At 42.8% G+C, this 22,769-nt stretch overlaps 1 protein-coding gene across 1 annotated transcript in view; it reads left to right on the top strand.

The window, feature by feature from the left end:
* The window catches only part of KLF9 (Kruppel like factor 9), a 28,257-nt gene extending 7,408 nt beyond the window's left edge, over positions 1–20,849 (top strand). Inside the window, exon 2 of the mRNA XM_027549443.1 lies at positions 17,459–20,849. Coding sequence (XP_027405244.1) covers positions 17,459–17,688 — 230 coding nt within the window. The 3' untranslated portion in view covers positions 17,689–20,849. The remainder of the gene's footprint in view (positions 1–17,458) is intronic.
* Positions 20,850–22,769: the final 1,920 nt, after the last annotated feature.

The raw sequence follows: 22,769 nt of genomic DNA, 5'->3' as shown, positions 1-22,769 counted from the left end.
CATATTGGGAAAGTGGCTGACAATGGTCTTCCTTAATAAGCTCATTGAGAAAAAAAGTGGGCGGGTGATTTCCCAGTATTCAATCATTCAGGAGCCCCTAAAACAACCTGACGTTGTACCCTGGTTAAAGTCAGGTTTCTTGACAATCATTTTAATTTCTGCATGCCTTATGATCATGAGCATTCTTGATTCTTTTTCTTTTTTTTTAAAGCTAGCTTTGTCATTTTTGTTAGTCTTGACTACCAAAAATTTTTTCCTTTTTTTTTTTTCCTTTCCTTTCCTCCCCTTGGCTGCTCTCAGGCTTGGAGAAAAAGCTTGCAGCATTCCAGGCCTCTGCTGCTCGAATCCTCCCCCACATCCGACCCTCCTACCTTTTCCTAATGTTTCTCCAGCAAGCCCAGCGCCCACTGAAGAACGTAAATTAGTGCCTAGTAATTGGTACAAAGGCACTTTCTGTTTCCATGCAACAGACGCAAAAAGGAGGGGCAAAGGGAAGGAAAAAACCTCACAGATGGTTAAAAAGGGAAAGAAATGGGATCCTCTGCAGTGGTCTTTGAGCAGTCCTGTCTCTTGCTCCACCCTACTTTTTGTTGGGAAGTTAGTAACAGGCCTAAGCCCAACTCAGAGTGCTTGGTGGCAGTTGTAAGTATCAAAATAATAGAATTTGGAGGTTGGAAGTGACCTTGAGAGGTCATCGCATCCATCATTTTGTCTGTAAAAAAGTGAACCCTTTTTACCCTTTCAGATAGACGGGGATCGTTCCGTAGAAGCACTGGGGGGCTATGAAGGGTTTGGAAAAATAGCACCAAGGTTCAAAGGCTGGCTCTCTACCTTAGCAGGTTCCTGAAGTCTCAGCTTGCTCAGCAACACAGTGAGGGCACCAGGCCCTCCGAAGGTGAAGTTCTCCAAGCCAGAGCTTAGCCAAAAGGAGATATTCCTTCACTGAATTCTTGGCAGTTCTTAGACTTGAATTCCTTTCCCCCAAGGTCTCCTGAAGATTTCAATCTGCTTAAATCTGGTAAACTTAAAAAAAAAAAAAAAAACCCGGGATTTAAAGAGCTGCTTTGCATTAACCAGATTAACAATGGAGTGAAAGGGCAGAGGTGGAGTCAGCCCTTGGGACCTCTCCCCTTTTATTATGGGAGCAGCGCTCTGAAACAGCCCAAGGCCAGCGCCTGTGAGATTTCCTACTCCTCCCTTCCTGGAGTCCTTCTGAAACTTTAATACCTTTTTGGTGCATTAAGGCCAAGAGTAAACATTTGTCTTATCCCAGCCTCTAGCAGTACCCTCAGCAAATAATAGAACTAACGTTATCATTCTTTCAGAATGCCTTTCCCACTAAGGGAGTGAGATGCATCCATTTTTTATGCGTGGGATCTTCCATGGCATCCTTTCTGTTTGTGCTTAAAACCCGTGTTTATGATGGTACACCTTCAGGCTTTGCTTGTAATATCAGCCTTTGGAGTTCGGAGGTGAGAACTGAACATCTGGATCTGAAATCTAAAGGTTCTGGACCTGCAGAAACTAGTAAGTTCACCATCCTAAATCCAGGACCACTAGGCATTTGATTTTTTTTTCTTTTTTAAACTGAACTTGATCGAAAATTCAAACAGCAGAATGGAATTCATCCATTACTGAGTCTCCCCCTTGTTTTTTTAAAATTGAGGACTCTATTTTAATAGATTAAAGAGATGGGCGCTTAAGCTATACAAAATTAATGACAAGGATTTGAAAAGCAGGCAGCAGTATTTTGTATTAAACGAAGTATGAACATTTTTCCAAGGCGAGTCTCCGTTGTTTTGGAAGTGAGTCCCTCCCAGAGGACCTGACTTGAACCAAAGTGGGGACCAGTGAGGTAGGCAATAGACAGAAGCCCAGACATTCTGCTTGAGAACTACAGATATTTCAGAACTGGAAGGAATCCTTTAGATCCTCTCTTTTCAAAGAGACGGAGATGGGGCAAGGTTTCACCCTCCCTCCCTTCCATGGAGCCAGCTTTGATGGGACAGTGGCAGTCAGAAAAGCAGAGTAAGGCCTGTGAAGAGGAAACCAGCCCACCCTTAGGAACTTGAACATGAGGGGTCGCCAAAGAGGTCTTTACCTTCAACAAAAAGGCAGTAGGTAGAGCCAGTAGAACTTGGGTTTTGGGGGTCCCTCACACACCTGTGTTTGAATCGTGCCTCTGCCACGTTCTCTCTCTGAGCCTCAGTTTTCCCATCTGTAAAATGGAGTTCAGTAATTACATACTGAAGGAATTTTTATAAGACTTAATTCAATTGAGGTATTTAATGCACTTAGGACAGTCTCCATATAGGAAGTATTACACTTAAAAATAATTTACATGTGTTGCCCAGAAGTCTTTATAGTTCCCAGAATTTTTGTTTACAGTTCCACATTAATCCAGCAGCTTATTCATTTAAATAATACTTACTATTGAGTACTCTTACATGCAAAGAACTGTGCTAGATGTTAATAGCAGGCACTGTGAATGTTGTGAATAATAATAATAATGATAGTAATAATTGTAAATTATTAATATTAGTAATTCTATTAATAGTAATAATGATAACATCCAGCATATATTACATGCCAAGTTCCAAGCCAAATGGTTTACACACACTGTCACATTTCTACTCCCAGAAGTCCTGTGAGATAGGGTGGTACCCACTCTGGCATTCTTGCCTGGAGAATTCCATGGACAGAGGAGCCTAGTAGGCTACAGTCCATGGGGTCACAAAGAGTTAGACACAACTGAGCGACTAACACTTTTGTCATATTATAGGAGGAAACTGGAGTTAGTAAACTTGGTCCAAGTTTACTCTTAACTTTTCCTTGACTGTTTCTAGGTGTTTGGAATTGTGCCATGATGGTTGTTGGCGAGGACCCCTTGGGTTTTGCCAGTGGGAAGAGACCCCGTGTTTTGCGTGGCTCTCTTGGATTTGGCGCAAAGCACCATTGTCTCTACTCTTGGGTTAGCTCTGGCTTGTGGTTGGTTTTTATAAAGCTTGGTGAGGGATACCTTCAGAAATCATGGAGCTGGCCAAACGTATCCTGTGTTTTCCAATAGTATCCAGAACCTGCATCCTTCCAATTGAAAAAGACCCCAATTCTGGGCCCACAGCTGATTTAATCAAGCCTCTTGGTTGGAAGGGAAAGAACCCAAACTTGGACTGGCTTAGTAAAAGTGAGAACTTTATTGGCTGCCATTACCAACTCCTTTGCGGGTAGCACTAGTGTCAGCATCCCTGGATACAGGTGGTCAGCGTCTGCCTCTCCCCCTGGCCCAGCCTTGCTCTCCTCTGCCTTGGCTTTGCTTACGGGTAGGCTGTCTCTGAATGGTGGTAAGATGGCTGCCAGCAGTTCAGTCTCCCTTCCTGCCAATTCAGCAAGCCTGGTGGCAAGACAGTTGCCCTCTCCTAATGATTCCAGCAAAAGTCCCCAGCTTCAAGCTGCATAACCGAGTTAGAACTTTGTGCCTGTCCCTGGACTTAGTCACTGTGGCTCAGCTGGGTCACATCCAGCCTCTAGGCTGGGGTGTGGGGTTGCCTACCTGGAATTATGTAAACTGAGCGAGGAATGGGTGGTTTCCAAAAGGAAATGCTAGGTGTGCTGTTGATTACCCCAAAGAAGCAATAGGTGCCGGACAGGCAGCGCCAACAACTCTCCACTCTGTCCACCCATTTATAACTACAGACACCTATTCCAAAAAGCAGAGTTTGACAAAACGAGAGACTGAGTAGTATGACATTTTTTCCCCCATATCTTTCTCCCCTTTGAAGAGAAAGAGCTCTGAACTCTCTTTGGAGTTCAACCTGTAAGATATCTACCAGAGCGTATACTAAGTGGTCTTTGTAGAAGACAGATTATCTCAACATGTATTTCTTGTGGTCAGGCTTAGCCCCATAGGCCCTCCTCAGTGGATGTTCTAGAAGCCAGAACCCAAAGACTCACATGGAATACGGGTAGCCGCAGCAATGTGATCAGCAGCACCGTTCACTTGGTCTCAATTCCAGTCGTCTATTTTAATGCCCAGGGGAATAAATTATGTTTGCCTGAATGTTTGTCACCTTGTATGCTATTAGGTAGAGACCTTGTCTATACAAAGATGAGCTATTTATATGGTGGTTCCCACTGGGATTCAGAAGTCTATTCAGTGCATGTAATGCCCAATAAGAACACCATAATAAATCATAAGAGGCAAAAATTAGACCTTAAAAATAACTTACAAAAACACATAAAAATGACTTAAACCCCTACACTGCCATAATTCTACAGTAGTTTTGTACCATTGCTGTTTTAATGAAAATAGGCAGAATGACGAACAGCTGTTTTCCCTCTTTGGTGTTGCAAATCACCCATGGCCAGCCACAAGATGCTTGTCTGCTGAGCATCACCCACTGAAGCAGAGGTTCTCAGTGTGAAAGAAACCACCAGCTGCTCCTCTGACTTGAGTCATTTCTTCTCAATGCCCTGCTTGCTCTCAAACTTCAAAGCCTGTCCAGGAATGCCTGCCCCAGGAGGGCTGGGGGAGTCAGGAGGGGCTATTTGGTAAGAGCTGGACAGCTCAACCCTGTCCTTCTTCATGGTCTTTGGTGACAAACACCAGACTGTATGAATTAGTGGCTCACTCTGTTAAGGCTGGAAAAACTATTTGATGGTGGCACATGTGGCATGCATGAGTAGGATCTGTGGTCATTACAGCCTTACTCTCGTGCCAGCAGTATACAGAGGTGGAGCCCAGAGAGAAACAGCTGGAAATCTGGCACTGTAGCAGCATCACTGATAGTCACTCTGGGTCACGATGACTGCCGTGACCTGGGAGGCCGGAGGAGGGAGGAGGAGGAAGCATCCACTTACCAGACAGCAGTCTCCTGTGTTTCCTGGTGTTACCCATTGTCTTTTGAGCCAACGGCTCCAGCTCTCTGGGTAGCACTTGCCCCCAGACTGGAAGCTGTAGGCGCTACAAAAAATGTTACCTAAAGGCTCACATGGAGAGGTTTTCCTTGCATTTCCACCAAGATTTCTGGCCCTCAGAAAGCAGCTATGTCCTTGGGTAAGAATTTCCCAGTCACGAGCCTGGGAAGCACCAAAAGGGAACTATTCATAACCAGAACTGAGTTCTCTTGAGCCCCCTCCCTTCACCACTGTTTCTGCTGTTGGGTGGGCAAACTTGATTTTGGCAATTTGGAGTCTCTCACTCTACTCTTTGTTAAATTCTCTTTTGGGTACGTGCTCACAAAATCAGAGTTCTCTCTCCCTTTCCTTCTGCCTTTCTTTCTCTTGGGAGTGATTTCTTTGCTGGGCAAGAGCCTGGTCTCTTCTGGCATCACGGGAGGGCTGTCCACATTGCGTGGCCTCCTCTGGCCTTGCTGGCCTCCCCCAGAGTGCTATGCGCCAGTGTGGGTCCCGTTGCTTATATGTGGGTGTCCTCTGCTGAGGAGGGCTTCTGTGCAGTGTCTCCCTGCTCTCCGTGCTTTGTCCTCCCCTAGCGTCCTCCCCAGTGCTTGGACTTAGACTTGGGAACAGTCTCTTCCCTCACCCGACATTTGAAGGGGTGGAAACTCAGGCAGGCCCTGGAGACCCTTTTCTCCGTGTGGCTGCCCAACTCCTTAGGTACCCCGATGTGTGTAGGGGGCTTCCCTTGAGGGGCTCGGACAGGCTCCAGGCATGCAGTGGGCCAGGCTGCACGGGCCACTACCCTCAGACCGCCCCAGCCTGTTTCTAATAGGAGAGTCCAGAATGCCTGCCCTCCTCAGAGACCTCTGCATCTGTTCCCTAAACACAGCCCCTCTGATTTCTCTCTCTCTCTGCAGCTCAGGTCTTGCTAGGAAGTTTTGGAAAATTAAGAGAATTTAAGGGTTTCAGCGTCTGCTTTACATTTTTAAAACTCTATTTTGAAACCTCAAGCTCAGCAGCAGCTTACTTGTTTTAACTGTCTCTCCCTCCCTGAGGCAGTGCGTCTTGAAAGGAGGGCCTGGGAGTAAGGGAATTAGAAAAACACAGAAGAGGTGCGCTCTACATTTAGTTAAGGCCTGTGTTCTTTCACCTCTAATCTTGTTCTGTGCTCAGAACAGAAAAAGGGATTTGGGTGTCCTTGGTCGAGTCACTGGCCCTCTGAGTTGGCTTCACTTGATACAGGTTTGAATTACATGGTCATAAAAATGACTCAAAATGCAAAGACACAAAGAATCTCCATTCTCAGCGTAGTTTTGCCATCAAGCTTACATATCCTTTTCAGTGTTTAGTTCCTGATAGGTAATTATTATTTATTTATTATTATTTTTTTCCCTGCAAAAACTGCACAAAGGCAGCACACCACAGTCTGGGTTGTGAGGAAGGATGCACTCGTGGGAATTGACTAATCTGGGCCTAGACCTAGCTGTGTGGACGAGGGACAATCACCGCACGTCTCTGCCATTTCAGAGTTGCTGAGCCGGGGCCAGGTAGTGGAGACATGAAGACGTAATGACACATTTCTTGCTGGGTTGAGCAGCTGAAGAGTCAAGACCCTAGTCTGTCATCTTCATTTCTGAGGTCCTGGCACACGCGCCCTCTCATGAGTCAGTTGAGGTTAGGGATATGCAAGCAGTATTCCGACAGGCTGACTGGCTTCCGTACACCTAGACACCAGCTTCCAGTGAGGAAGCGTGTGTGACAGATGTTACAGACGCCCACTTCCCGGTTCAGAACCCCAAATCTAGGGACAGGCTGCTTTCCACAGATAAACACAGGGACCAGGAAGTAAAAGCTCACATCCAGACACTATCATGACTCTTGTATCAACAAATGAAATAAATGTAAAAGGAAACCAAATCACAAGAAGGATTCAGACAGAGAGAGGCCAGGAGCAAACCTTAATGTGATGGGATGGCATTCAGGCAGGATTATCCTTCTAATGCTATCAAGAATTTTTATTTTTCAGGACATCTACCTGTGTAGATAGTAGCAATATTTTCGGCGAACACGAGTCTCTTAATTTCTTGATTTTTGAGTTTGGTACTAATTGGAATGGTTTATGCAGGAAACTGTAGAATTGGCTATATCCAGACGATGCACACCTCTTCGTAAGTGTATGGGTGCATCTGCACTTGGGTAATAGAAATGAAAAGCAGTAAAGCATCGCTCACATTGTGTACCTGCAAGTCAGCATTAGTTTCCTTTGGGGAATGAGGGTTGATGATAGTGGACAGTGAAGTGTCAATGGCCTGCGGTCAGCACAGGGACCAGCCTGGGCTCTGGGCTTTGGGCTTCCTGTCTTTGCCCTTCTCTTTCTCCCCCTGCTTCCTGGGAGCCTGTGCCTTGGTGGGGCAGTCCTACCATCACTGCCTGTGTCACTCAGAGTCTGAAGGGAGAGTCCTGTCTCTTCTTGCAGGGGCCATCTTCCTTTCACATATGGAAAAAGTAGGTGAGGAGGAGGTGGGGGAGGGATGAGAATACAGAATAAAACCGTTTATTCTGAAAGTCTCTCACTTTCCAACAATTGGAGAAGGAAGCAGAACAAGCCTTCACCTTTCTTCAGTTTGGGACACTTGAGTCTATTTCTCAATAGAGTGTAAATCCTCCCCTGCCCCTGGAATCTTGATCGACCCGTTGGTGGAAAAGTTTGAACTCATACTCATCATCATTATGTAAGACTCTTCTGACTTCTCATTATGAAAGAAATAGTACTTACTCTTAAAAAAATCAGAAAAACATAGGGGGAAATTACCCCCCAAAAAAGTAGAGGTTATCCCCTCACCTCTGGATGACCATTTTTCATATTTTGTGTATATTCTTCCAAGATGTTTCCTCTCCGTAAATGTTTACACACATACACAGCAGATCATGCACTGCTCTCTTTATTTAGCCACGAATTGCTGACATCTTCTGTACAGAACCATCAAGGACCTTTGTAACAGGCACATATTATTCCTTTGTGTGGAACACTGAAGTGTTCGACCAGGTCTTTCTTTGACATTTAGGTTGTTACCAAGTTTTACCTTTTATGAACAATGCTGGTATCCCTGTGTATTTTCGTATTCCTCTCTTCTTGTTACCACAAATAATTCCTGGACAAATGTATTACCAGAAGGTCCTGGAACAATTATAAGTTTCATCCATGCCTGTTTTCTCATGCCACCATCAATGACTGGTATATGAACATACTTTGTAACATTTTTACCATCCTGATGTATATTTCACTGGTGTTCTTGATTGGCATGTCTTGATTACTTATGAGATTGAATATATTTTCATATATTTATTAATTGGTTGTTAGTATTTCTTTTTTTCCTTAGATTATTTTGTTTGCATCCTTGCCCAGTTCCCTGGTAGCTCAGATGTTAAAGAGTCTGCCTGCAATGCAGGAGACCTGGCTTTAATCCCTAGGTCAGAAAGATCCCCTGGAGAAAGGGAATGGCTGCCCACTCCAGTATTCTTGCCTGGGAAATCCTGTGGGCAGAGGAGCCTGCCAGGCTACAGTCCATGGGGTTGCGAAGAGTCGGACACAACTGAGCGACTAACAAGAAGTTTTCTTAAGTTGGGCTATGTCGATTTGCTAGTGTCCTTTTTGTACTGTAGATTTAACCTTTTGACTTATGCTGCATTTTCCTTTAGTTCACTGCTCACTGTTTTGGTTCTTTTATATATATACATATTAAATTCTTAAATTCTCTTTCCTCTATATGTATGATTCCCTCATTCCGTCCTTTCTTAGGTTCGAAGCATGTATATTTTTTCAGATACCTTAATATATGTCTATCATTAACTAACATGCGGAAGTGCATCCCATAGTAGGTTGTATGCAGACTCTGCACCAGATTCAAGAGGTAGATGATTTCAAAGAGCTGCAAATTGCAAACATTTTAGCATTTTTACGTATTTCAGAACTGTCTTTCAAATAGGATACTGCCTTTGGTTTCATGTTTGGAAAATCTCTCCCTACGCCAGGATTCTAAAAATATTCACCTGTATTTTCTTCTACCTTTGAGGTTTATGTTTTACATTTATGTGTATAGTCCATCTGGAACTTGAATGAAATGTGTAAGGGTAGGGATTCGGGTTTAATTTTTTTTTTAACCAAATATCTATGCCATTTATTGAATTAAGTATTCTTTTCTTCAGTGATTTGAAATGACCCATCCCTATAGTCTTGGGTTTATTTTCAGACTTGACTCTGCTCCACTGATTTGTCTTTTCCTGTACTGGTATTACAGTATCTTAATTATTACAGCTTTAATCATACATTTTAACAACGGGTATTACAAGTGCTCATTTGTTACTGTTCTATTAAAAATTTTCTTGGCAAGTTGAGTGTATTTATTCTTCCCAGTGAACTTTAAAATAATTTTGTCAAGTTCAAGAAGAATTTCTTTAGTGTGTGTTAGTTTTATAGATTAATTTGTACAGAATAGCCATACTCACACCATTGGGTCTTAGCATCCAAGATCATGGGAAATGTCCTATTTATTCATTCCTGTCATATCATAGTTTTATGATTTTCAGGCAGGGCCTGAACTTTATTTTAGGCTTGTTCTGACTGACTATGGTTAGCATATAAGAAAACCATTGCTCTTTGGTATATTTATACCTATGAATGCATTTTTTTCTTCAAATTTTTTAATTGAAGTATAGTTGATTTCAGGCTTTCTTGGTGGTTCAATGGTAAAGAATCCACCTGCCAATGCAGGAGATGTGGGCTGGATCCCTGGGTTGGGAAGATACCCAAGATAAGGAAACAGCAACCACTTCAGTATTCTTGCCTGGGAAATCCCATGGACAGAGGAGCCTTTTAATTTGTCCAAAAAGGAAGTTTTATCAGTTGCAAGTAATTCTTATTTCGCCTCCTCCTTCCCACAATTTACTTCTCAATTTGTTATCTAATTGCATTCAGTAGCATTTCCTGAACAACATTTGAATAACTGTGATGTTTGGGACAGGAATCCAGTCCTGCCTTGAGCTTGACTTGAATGGGAATGCTACCTTCTTTTACTATTGACCTTGCTGGGGAAAGGTTTGTATCTATATTTTCTATTCTTTAAGGAGCCATTTTGTTTTCCTAAAAAAAAAAAAAAAAAAAAAGGATGTTGAGTTTTATCAAATACTGCTCTATATTTTTGAAGGGAAGATGTGTGTGTGTGGGTGAGGGTAAGTGGGGGTGAATTTAGCCTGTTAAAATGAGGAATAATATCATTATGATTTTCCAATATCAAATTATCTTTTTATCTCTGGAATCCTAGTTGCTTTTTTGTAATTATGAAAAACACTATTTTCCCTCAAGAAACAGCCTTGATTTTGTACATCTGTGTGATGCTGCGATTATTAATTGGCATTTTTAGAATTCTGTTTTGAAAAAGAGGCCTAATTCCATTAGATTTGTTTTACTAGACTGAGTTACTTTTGCTCAAAGCCGTGGAAGTATCAGGGTGTTTTTAACCCTCTTGTGTCAATTAGGTTTAGCCCATTTTTGGCTCTTCCATGGAATTGTGGAAGGAGAGCCAGAGAGGGGAGGGTTGAGAATCTAGGGTGGTACCTCAATGGCTGCCCATCTGAGCTCAGGGGAGCCTGAACAGGGTTAGATGTATCTAGTTAGCAATCTCCAAGCTTGTCCTCTTTCTCCTTCTATGCAGAACACTCAGCACTGTTCATTTCACAACTTTACACAGAAGAATAAGCCTCACTTGGCATTGTCAGCCAATCACCAGGTAGGGTAGAGGTTCTTTTCTTAAAAGCAATGAGCCATCAAGTTGGCAAGTGCATAGCCAGCAGGCCCTACACTACTTCTCTTGAACCTACTGGAGGCCCAGAAGACTTCTAGAGGCCTGACCTGTCTCTGTAAGGAAAATCTTTTACACGTTCGGTGCCGTGTTCAGTAGCCACTTCGATCTAGTTTATTTTATACTCAGAGCTGAGTCTGTCAGTGATAATAAGCACTTAGCTTGTTGCTGAAAGGGGAGGGGAGGGGAGTGGTGTATAAATAATGAGAACACACAGAAACTTGTGCTGTTAACAGCTCTGCTTCAGTAAAGCAGCCTTTATTGTGTCGCTGCCTCTGGGTGTGTTTTCCTGTGAAGGCCAGAAATAAAGCCCTAGTCTTGTACATGTCTTTTTTTTATTCCCCCCCACCCCACCCCAGGAGGATGGTGACTCTCTCATTAATACGAAAGATAAGTTTAAATATTGTTTAATTAATTGTTGCTTTGCCATATGATTTTTTTCTATATAAAGAAGGCTACCCATTCTTCTGGCATCTTAGACTTGAGCTGAAAAGAAGGGCCTGACTTGATTTACCCCCAGCTGCAGGATGCAGGCAAATCACAGCCCCTCTGAGACCCATCCTTCCCTCTCTGCACATCATCTCCGGTCTCATTCAGCCTTAAATTCTCTTTCCTCTCTATGTATAATTTCCTCATTCCATACTTTCCTAGGTTCAAAACATACGTATTTTTCCAGATACCTTAATGTGTGTCTATCATTAACTAACATGCGGAAATGCATTCCATAGTAGGTTGTATGCAAACTCTCCACTGGGTTGAAGAGGTGGATGATTTCCAAGGGCTGCAAATTGCAAATCACCAAGAAGAATTCAAGTCCCCTGCCTGCTTACTGCTTGGCTGGCACAGTGTTTTATCAGATGTGGAGTTTGAATGCCTTTCTGTGTGGAAAGCATTCCCCAGTTGGCTCCAGATTCCTCTACAGTCCATGATCCAGTCTAATATACTGGGTATGTCACCCACTTTTATTTTGTGTCTGATTCCTGAAGACATTTAGATTTACAAATTATGGTGTGCGCCAGATAGAGAATCAGGCCTGCAGGTTGAGACCAGGGGTCAGCCAACTTTTTATAAAGGACCAGATAGTAAACATCTTAGGTTTTGTGGTCCATACAATCTCCGTCACAACCACTCAGCACTGCCTAGTCAGGCTCCTCTGTCCATGGGGTTTCTCCAGGCAAGGATACTGGAGTGAGTTGCCATACCCTCATCCAGGGGATCTTTCCAACCCAGGGATCAAACCCAGGTCTCCTGAATTGCAGGTAGATTCTTCACCAGATGAGCCACCAGGGAAGCCCAAGTAAAAAGGCAGCCATAGGTAATACATAAACAATGAGCATTATTGTGTTCCAATGACTTTGTATGGGGACATGAAAACTTGAATTTCATATGACTTTTTCCTGTCACAAAATATTCGTTTGATTTTTTTTTTAACCATTTGGTAAAAGCTAAGTATAAGGATGGTGTTTATTCCAGCAGGTCAAACTTGACCTATGGGTCGAAGTTTGCTAACTCCTAATTTAGATCATCGACCAAAAGCCCCTAATGCTTTTCCAAAGGATCCAAGAAAAATCAAAACAATCCTAGAGCTTTTAGACTAGCAACTCACTTCCAAGTAGATCTATTTTTAAATGCTTGGAAACTGTAAGCTTGAATTATACACATTACATGACTCTAACAAAGGCTACTTATTGGCTCTGATTTGCTCTGGGCCCTGTGGGTGGCTTTCTCCTCTCTTAAGCGCTCAGGGAAAAGGATGTTGGGGCAAGGACAGTACTTTGGGTTAGAAGCAACGAGAACAATCACTTGACTACTGTGAGGGGCAGTGAAGAAAGTACAGCCAGAAGCCAGAATGAAAGTGAAGGCAGTGGGAACGGACCCTGATTACACTTGGAATGTTTGTAAAGCAGTAAACGTATATACTTAGTAGTTCTCCAGTACACACAGCCGGTTCAGGTTTCATGACAGTTTTCCACTGACTATCACTTCCATCTTGCTGAAACAGGGAATGCCTTATTTCTTTTCCAATCTTAGCACATGCTGGAGTGGTCTTCTGACCCATTTTTCCCACAATGGACACAGATTCATTCAAATAAATTAATCCTCATGATGCACTTGAAAGAACACGTGCCGGTGAATAACTAAACCACATTACCACACCCTCAAGGAAACTGCCTCTGATGCGCATTTGTCCTAACAAGCATAGAGAAAACACGGAGCTTTTCCTTGTCATCACTTCCCTCCCACCAGATCATCAAGCAGTGGAGAGAGGGCTCCAATGTAGGGAGAACAGAGAGAGGGGTTTCTGGTCTTTTTTTTTTTTTTTTTTTTACAGCTTTTCATGCTGTAAATTCTAACCATTCATTATATTTTTTAATGTAACATGTTTAAAAGAACACTTCTCCATACAGTCTTCATTGAGGTTAGAGAGGACTTTGCTGCTGTCTGATTCTGAAATAGCCCAGAAATCTTTCCGTGTTCTGGGAAATTCTGAGCAGGATTTGGTCTTATGAGAGACCTGGAGGATGAGCAGACTCAGTACACAGTTGAGGCATTTAAAAGCCTGGCAGCACAGGTAGCACAAAAGTCAGACATGACATTGTCCTTGCCCCAGGAGGCTCAGACTTCTTGGGTTTTGATAAAACCTGCATTTTGCCTTTTGCTCGAAAGTTCTGCTGAACTGGGTACAAATGCTTTTTAATCCAACAGAAGTTACAAAACTGTCGTTTTCAACTCCATGTCATTGGTATTTTCAGAGGATTCAGCTTGAAGCCCCTTCCTTGCACATCATCCGCCTTGGGTAGACCTGGGAATCCACGGGCTTGCTATATGGCCATCGGCTGCTGTGGCTTTTCAGCTTAGAGCTCAGGGAGGAAATATTTATACTTTGACCTTTGTACAGTGAATCTGTGTATAAAAATTCATTTTGCCCACATCGGGTTTCCCGTAAGAGCAGGTAGATTGTACATGGTGTGTCACTGCTGCTCTGCTTAGAGAGCAGCAAATAAAATCTTAGTCATGTATAGATTGTCACAGGGGTGATAGCGGTATTTTGTTGTTATTCTCATTATTTTCACATCTCTGGCACAGGTTAGGAGAAGCTGGGGGAAGGAATCATTTCTGGATGACTCAGCTGCACCACACTGGGCAGCTCCCAGCCCTTGGAGCCTCTCTCTGGGTTCCATGAAGGTGAGGACAGGAGTGAGACAATATTCACTCCTCACACCTACCTAAGGAGTGTCTGGAGACTTTTGTGGAACCCAGAGTTTGTTCCCTGAGTCTGTGAAGCAGCTGCTTTGGGCTGTGCTTGGAAAGGTGTGAGGAGCAGGGATGCAGGTACCCAGAGCTGGGGGTGGGTAACAGTCACAAGAAGAGCAAGCGATTCTCATCCGAAGTAGCTCCTTCTGCCTTTCTGCTTGTGTGTGTCCCTCACAAATGTGGACACAGACTCTCCCCTGCCAGTCTAGGGGGCAGGAGGCCCCCAGTGCTGGCCTGATCATGTCTGGAGGGCGAGGCTTAGCTGCATTTTAAGTGGGACAAGGAAACAGGAGCAGGAATGTGAGGAGAGCAACGATAATGGAAGGGATGTGGAAACACTGAGGAGTGTTAAGCCTGTTTCCTCATTTGTAAAATGGGCCACCTTCATGGGCTGTCATGTAAGAATTCCATGAGATAATACATGTGAAACCATTGTCTGTACATGCACTTTTGTCATTCAGTTCACTTCGATTCAGTCGCTCAGTCGTGTCCGACTCTTTGCGACCCCGTGAACCCCAACACACCAGGCCTCCCTGTCCATCACCAACTCCCAGAGTCCACCCAAACCCATATCCATTGAGTCGGTGATGCCACCCAACCATCTCATCCTCTGTCGTCCCCTTCTCCTCCTGCCCTCAATCTTTCCCAGCATCAGGGTCTTTTCCAATGAGTCAGCTCTTTGCATCAGGTGGCCAAAGTATTGGAGTTTCAGCTTCAACATGAGTCCTTCCAATGCACAGCCAGGACTGATCTCCTTTAGGATAGACTGGTTGGATCTCCTTGAAGTCCAGGGGACTCTCAAGAGTCTTCAACACCACAGTTCAAAAGCATCAATTCTTTGGCACTCAGCTTTCTTTATAGTCCAACTCTCACATCCATACATGACTACTGGAAAAAACATAGCCTTGACTAGACGGACCTCTGTTGACATAGTAATGTCTCTGCTTTTTAGTATGCTGTCTAGGTTGGTCATAACTTTCCTTCCAAGGAGTAAGCATCTTTTAATTTCATGGCTGCAGTCACCATCTCCAGTGATTTTGGAGCCCAGAAAAATAAAGCCAGCCACTGTTTCCACTGTTTCCCCATCTATTTGCCATGAAGTGATGGGACCAGATGCCATGATCTTCATTTTCTGAATGTTGAGCTTTAAGCCAACTTTTTCACTCTCCACTTTCACTTTCATCAAGAGGCTTTTTAGTTCCTCTTCTCTTTCTGCCATAAGGGTGGTGTCATCTGCATATCTGAGGTTATTGATATTTCTCCCAGCAATCTTGATTCCAGCTTGTGCTTCTTCCAGTCCAGCGTTTCTCATGATGTACTCTGCATATAAGTTAAATAATCAGGGTGACAATATACAGCCTTGATGTACTCCTTTTCCTATTTGGAATCAGTCTGTTGTTCCATGTCCAGTTCTAACTGTTGCTTCCTGACCTGCATACTGGTTTCTCAAGAGGCAGGTCAGGTGGTCTGGTACTCCTAACTCTTTGAGATTTTTCCACAGTTTATTGTGATCCACACAGTCAAAGGCTTTGGCATAGTCAATAAAGCAGAAATAGATGTTTCTCTGGAACTCTCTTGCTTTTTCAATGACCCAGTGGATGTTGGCAATTTGATCTCTGGTTCCTCTGCCTTTTCTAAAACCAGCTTGAACATCTGGAAGTTCACAGTTCACGTGTTGCTTGAAGCCTGGCTTGGAGAATTTTGAGCATTACTTTACTAGCATGTTAGATGAGTGCAACTGTGCAGTAGTTTGAGCATTCTTTGGCATTACCTTTCTTTGGGATTGAAATGAAAACGGACCATTTCCAGTCTTGTGGCCACTGCTGAGTTTTCCAAATTTGCTGGCATGTTGAGTGCAGCACTTTCACAGCATCATCTTTTAGGATTTGAAATAGCTCACCTGGAATTCCATCACCTCCACTAGCTTTGTTCGTAGTAATGCTTTTGTCATTATTTTAGTTTATTTTAAAATTTGTATTTATTTATTTTTGACTGGGTATTTCCTCAGTTCTAGGGGCTGTTAATGAACTGGATCTTCATTGCGGTGCATGGGCTTCTTGTTGCAGTGGCTTGTGGAGCACAAGCTCTTAGGCATGTCGGCTTCAGTACTTGTGGGCTTATTAGCCTCGTGGCTTGTGGGATCTTCCCAGACCAGGGATTGAACCTGTGTCTTCTGCATTGGCAGGTGGATTCTCAACCTCTGGACCACCAGGAAATCCCTGCCATTATTTTAGAATAATGTGAGTTCTTCTTTTATGAGAAATATAGAAGAACCTAGGATTATTTCATCCAGATAAGAAAAGAGAAAGGCATGATGGCAGTCTTCAGATAGTTAAGGGACTATTATGTGGCAGAGGGAACAAACTAATTCTTAGGGTTGAAATATGGCCTTCACAGGGAGGCAGGTTCACATCAGTAAGCAGTTTATTACAAAGGATGCTCAGAAACAAGCAGGCTTCCTTGGCAAATATGGGGCTGTGCCACCAGACTTGTTCAGGCAGAAGCTGGATGGCCAGGCCCTCAGGAACTTGAGGGGAGATGCCAGCCCCTGGCAGGAGGTTGGTTGGATTAGATGCTCAGTTCTCTTCCATCTCTACAATGCCAGGAAACTTAGCAAGGGCTAAGGTTTGAATCCTCAGAGAGAACTCATGAAACCAGCAACAGCGCAGAAAAAAACTGGAAAATGTAGTCTCCAAGGCTCTTTGGGGATCCATTGGGTATAAGCTCATTTACCTAACAGAGATGAGTCTCAGCAGTTTCTTCATGGTATTACTTTGTTAGGGCTGCCATGACAAAGTTCCACAGACTGAGTGGCCTACTAGCGATCTCCAGCCTTTTTGGCACAGGGACTGGTTTGATGAAGGACAGTTTTTCCATGGATGAGATAGTGGGGATGGTTTCAGGATGATTCAAGTGCATTACATTTATTGCGCCATTTAATGCCACCACTGATCTGACAGGAGGTATTGGTCCATGGCTCAGAAGTTGGGGGCCCCTGGCTTTTAACAATAGAAATTTATTTCTCACAGTTTTGGAGTCCAGGAGTCCAAGATGAAGATGTTGGCAGAGCCAGTTTCTTCTGAGGTCCATCTCTTTGGCTGGTAGATGGCCACCTTCTCCCATCATCTTCACACAGCCTTTCCCGTGTGAGGTGTGACCTAATCTCCTCTTCTCATAAGGACACCAGTCATTGGATTAGGGCCCAACCTGATGACCTCATGTAACCTCAGTTAACTCTTTAAAGACCCGGTCTCCAAATACAGCTACATTCTGACTGAGGTACTGGGTGTTAGGACTTTGATCTCTGAATAGGGGCAGACAGTTCAGCCCGGAACATAGAGGCCTTATCCTTTGAGTCATGGTGATTGGGTAGTCCACCAGGACCAGCCTGGAGAGTTTTGGTGACCTTTGGTGACCTTTAACCTCTGTCCCTGATTCCCTCCTCTTAGGTGAACGGCCCTTTCCCTGCACATGGCCAGACTGCCTTAAAAAGTTCTCCCGCTCCGACGAGCTGACTCGCCACTACCGCACCCACACAGGGGAGAAGCAGTTCCGCTGTCCGCTGTGCGAGAAGCGCTTCATGAGGAGCGACCACCTGACCAAGCACGCCCGGCGGCACACAGAGTTCCACCCCAGCATGATCAAGCGATCCAAAAAGGCGCTGGCCAACCCTTTGTGAGGTGCTGCCCACCTCAGCCAGGGAGGGACAGACCTGGAAGGACAAACTACTCCCAGCGAACAGACAGACACGTGGGAACCACGGCCCCCAGGAGGCGTGCTGCCAGTATAGGAAGTTGCTGTTCTTTGGTCTCTAGTCTAATTTTCCTCTCCCTGCATTGTTTTTAAAAGCACATTGTAGCCTGAGATCAAAGTCAACACTTGGTCCCCTTGCAGAGGCAACTCTGAACTGTCTCTGACTGTGGGAGGGAAGGCAAATGCTTTTTTTTTCCCCTCTCCTTAATTTTTTTGGGGGGTGGTGGTGGGTGGGGGGAGGGAGTAAGGCCAAGACTGGGGTAGAATTTAAAGATACAACACTGGTGTACATATGTCTGACTGGGTGAGTTGACCTGTGGCATCACACAGTGATTCTGGGCCCTTTCTGCTTGCTGTCTTTCAGAATTGTTTTCTTACCTTTTAATGTAATGACGAGTGTGCTTCGGTTTCTTTAGCAAAACCACTCTCTTGAATCACGTTACCTTTTGAGATACAAAACGCCATAGCACAGCTGTCTTTATGCAAGCAAGAGCACATCTACTCCAGCATGATCTGTCATCTAAAGACTTGAAAACAAAAAAGTTACTTATAGTCAATGGGTAAGCAGTCTGAATTTATACTAATCAAGACAAACCTTTGAAAGGTTACACTAAGTACAGAACTTTCAAACCTTGCTTTGTATGAATTGTACTTTTTGAACATAAGCTGCACTTTTATTTTCTAATGCAGAGGATGAATAAGTTAAATACATGCTTTAAGGATAGAAGCAGACATTCTGTTTGGAAACGCATTATAATCTGCTTATTTTACAGTACATGTTTCCCTGTGAAATGGCAAAGATGTGAGGGCAGAATATATACAACAGATGCTGAAGGAGAAGGAGGGTAGTATTTTTTTTTTAATTTAAAAAAAAACAAACAGAATTTTAGCTCTATTAACTTTTCCAAATTTTCCAATCCTTTTAATTAACCTCATCTTATTGTACCATAATGCCATGAACAGGAGGGCTTTGACTCTGTTGGGTTTTATTTGAATGAGTGCATAATGGTAACTAGCTCTGGGAACGTCTGCTTTTTGGGGAAAAGCATTGTTGGTTACCATCTCATATTCCTACAGAACTCCCACTAACAGGTGCAAGAGTTATGTAAAAAGAAAAGGGGGGGTGAAATGTGAAAAGAAAAATAATACATCCCTGTAAGTAGTGAGTGCTAAGGGAAAATACCACAATGATTTCAGAGGAGACTGCAGAGTCGTCTCTTTCGGAAAAGGAAGGCACATGGAACATGCAGGGATGAAAATACATCACTGTATCTTTTACATTTTACATCAGTAGCCTCACCACTTGTATCCAGGTGTCTAAAATGGCCTCAACCACTACATCCATAATATGCCATTTATCTGATAACATAATTTTGGCCTTTATGTGGTCAGAAAAATGAACTGAGTTTTCATCATTAAGAAGAAACCTCAAATAGGGGATTCAGCAGTGATGGTGGGGGAAATGTTTACATTTCTTTTTTTCATCAGAAGCATTTTCTGACAATTTTATCTAATATTTAAAACAGGGAGCTATGGTGCACTCTAGTTTATACGTGTGCTATGAGATGTGTTGTGTAAACCTGGGGTGCCCACCTATTGGTGAACTCATCATTTCACCTGACACATGCTTGTTTCCAGTTCAGAACCAGTGTGGGCTCTTGCAGCAAGCATGGGTCACAGCTGATTCCAACTTCCAGTACAGTAGCCATCACCTGCACGGCGTTTTTCCTTGATTTGTTTAACCAGTGTAGTTGCATTAGTAGTTCTATAAAAAGAACTGCTTTTAACATTAGGGACTGGGATCAGTCCATGGGATAAAAAGCAAAGTGTTTTCTCACGGGAAAACATGTCAGGAAAAATAAAGAACACTTTCTACCTCTGTTTCAGATTTTTGAAACGCTTATTTTAAACCAAATTTTAATTTCTGTGTCCAAAATAAGTTTTAAGGACATCTGTTCTTCCATACGAAATAGGTTAGGCTGCCTGTTTCTTACTGAACTCATGGAATGGTTCTGCTTGTGATCCTCTGCACGCTGCCTTTTAATGAGTGAGGAGTTTGGGGTTGCCTAGCAACCCACTAACTTGTACAAACTCATCTTTCCCTCACAGAACGAAATGAAGGAAAACCAAGCAAAGTCAGTGAAAGACAATCTTTATAGTTTCAGGAGTAAATCTATATATGGCTTTTGTCCAGCACTTGGATGGATGTAAATGCAGCAACTTGTTTAAAAAAAAATGCACAATTTACTTCCCAAAAAAAGTTGTACTTGCCTTTTCAAGTCGTTGAAGAACTCACATTTGATATTCTCTTATATGTTATAATAATATAACGTATAAACTCAAGGCTTTTTATTCTTTGTGATAACTCCTGTTTTAACACATAACAAAACAGGAACCAGCATTCTAATTAGATTTACTCTATCAAGATATGGTTCAAATAGGACTACTAGAGTTCATTGAACACTAAAACTATGAAACAGTTACTTTTTATATTAAAAAGACCATGGATTTAACTTTAAAAAATCCAAATGCAGGATAGTAATTTTTGTTTACTTTTTTAACCAAACTGAATTTTTTGAAAGACTATTGCAGGTGTTTAAAAAGAAAGAGAAATTGTTCTATCTAATACTGTAAGTAGTTGTCATATTCTGGAAAATTTAATAGTTTTAGAGTTAAGAGAACTCCTCTCCTTGGTTAGGGAAGAAGAGAGCCCTTCACCACTGTGGAACGATGCCCTGGCTTTAAGGTGTGTAGCCCTACATCATGCTTCTTTTGAGAATTATATTTGGTAGTTATAATTACAGAAACTGATTAGTTGTCAGTTGCAGGTAGATTTAGCACAGTACTCATCACTCTGGATAGATTGAGATGTTCTTTCACAACAGATAAATGATCTGTAACACTGTAAGATACTGATCTTTACAACTGTTTAATCAGTTTTATTTTTGTACAGTATTAGTGACCTAAGTTATTTTGCTGTCCCATTTTTGTAAATCAAATGAAATTATAAGAGGATTCTGACAGTAGGTATTTTGTACATATGTATATAAGTTGTCCAAATAAAAATAATAAATGATAAAGATCAAATTGTTCCAGCCATTTGTGTTCTAAGAGGGGTGTGTTTTTGTCATACTGGAGGTTACCTCTTTAACCAGTGTTCCCAGGGTTTTATGATGAGTACAAAGATGATTTACTTAGGCCCTTCAATGTGAGATATTTGTGTAGACCTGTCTGTATTTACTATTCACAGACCTCTGAGGAAGGAGATGGAATGGAGGCTGCATTAAACTACTGTATTATACTGGAGGGGAATATTTATATTTTTCAGGTAAATCACTTAAAGAGGTCTATAAAGCTTTTAACTATTCTGGGGTATACTAGGAACTAGTCAGAGAACATTACTCAGATTATTCTCTTGAGATATGGTATTGATAAGAACTCAAATTGGAGTCTCAAAGGCAAAACAGTAAAACCATAAAACCAAGTGAAGATGAACACCAAAGTGTGTGTATATGTGTGTGTAATTTCATCTAAATATTCTAAAATCTAATCACAATATAATCTAGTATAAGTAGATACTAGCTAGCTAGTATTTATTAAGCTTTCATTGTGTGTCACAGTGCCAAGCGTTCAGTGCTTTTTTTCTCATTTTATCTTTACAGCAGCTCTGTACAGCTCCTTACAGAAGATACCACTGTTATCCACATATTTCAGATGGAGGAAATTACTAACTTGCTAACACATTCTAGTAAGTGGTGTAGACCATATTTAAATCTGGATCTGCTGAACCAAAGCCTCCGTCTTTCTGTGCCTACTACAGCAGGTTATTCACATTTGATCCATGTCATTGAGCAACTGTTAGTGCCACGCATTGTTGTCACCGAGGATACAAAGGTGACAAAAGCACACAAAGTCTCTTCATTCGAGGAGTTTATGAGTTAGGGGATGAAAACCCAAAAATGAGTAAACAGAGTGTCCATATAATTTCAGACGGTGGTAAGCAGTGCAATGAAAATAGAGTTGGGTCACTTGGGTGTTGGGGAACGCCTACTTTAGGTTGAGTCTCCCTGGGAGGACTTAAACGTATGAGCTGGGAGCTGGGTGACACAGAGGAGCCAGGCCTGCAGATATAGAAGAAGTGAGAAGAGCCAGTGCGAGGAGTTTGGCAGGAGGATGATCAGGATTTTGGAGGAACTCGAGGAAGGGGTGGCCGGAGTATAAACAAGGAAGATGAGAGTGGATGGGGTGGTTGGCACAGGCCAGATTATAAGGCCTGTATCGCAGGTTACAGTGTAATGTTTGATTTTGATTCTCAGAGGGGGAAATCTCATGGAAGGTTACAAGCAGAAGAAGGTTATGATCAGATACACGTTTTTCAAGAAGCTCTTTCTGGGTGTGGGTAGAAAATGGATTTTAGAGGGGCAAGAATGGAAGCAGGGAGACTGGTATTAGTCCAGGCAAGAGATGATGATTATTTGGCTCAGTGGCGGTAGGAAGAAGTGAATAGTTCCAAAAATGCCTTGGGGGAAGAATCATTTGGACTTGAAGATGTTAGGATGTCAGGGGTGAATGATAAAAAGCTCCAGTCATGACCCTCAGGTTATTATGGGCTGAGCAACAGGTTAATGCAGTTGGATGAGGTGGAGGAAAGGAGATGGCTGGTGTGAAGGAAAGTTGTAGACTCGTCTGTGGACATATTGCCCGTAGACATCACAGGGACGTGTTGAGAGAACAACAATTATACATACTAGTTTAGAACTCACAGAAGTGTGGACTGGAGATTTGGAAGTCACAGGCATGTTTGAGGTAACTGAAGCCACAGGAATGGGTGGGATCACCTGTGGTAGAATAGAGAGAAAGTCTAGAACAGAGGAGAAGGGAGGGGGACAGAAAGGTAGCTGAAGAAGTCACAAAACTTAGAAAGCTGCAGGGTCCTAGAATAATGCACTGGGGTTCCCAGGTGGCTCAGTGGTAAAGAACCCGCCTGCCAAACAGGAGATGCAGGTT

This window comes from Bos indicus x Bos taurus, chromosome 8 (assembly GCF_003369695.1).
Source record: "Bos indicus x Bos taurus breed Angus x Brahman F1 hybrid chromosome 8, Bos_hybrid_MaternalHap_v2.0, whole genome shotgun sequence".
NCBI lineage: Eukaryota > Metazoa > Chordata > Mammalia > Artiodactyla > Bovidae > Bos > Bos indicus x Bos taurus.
The sequence above is the reverse complement of the archived record's forward strand: the minus strand, read 5'-3'. Positions and strand labels throughout refer to the sequence as shown.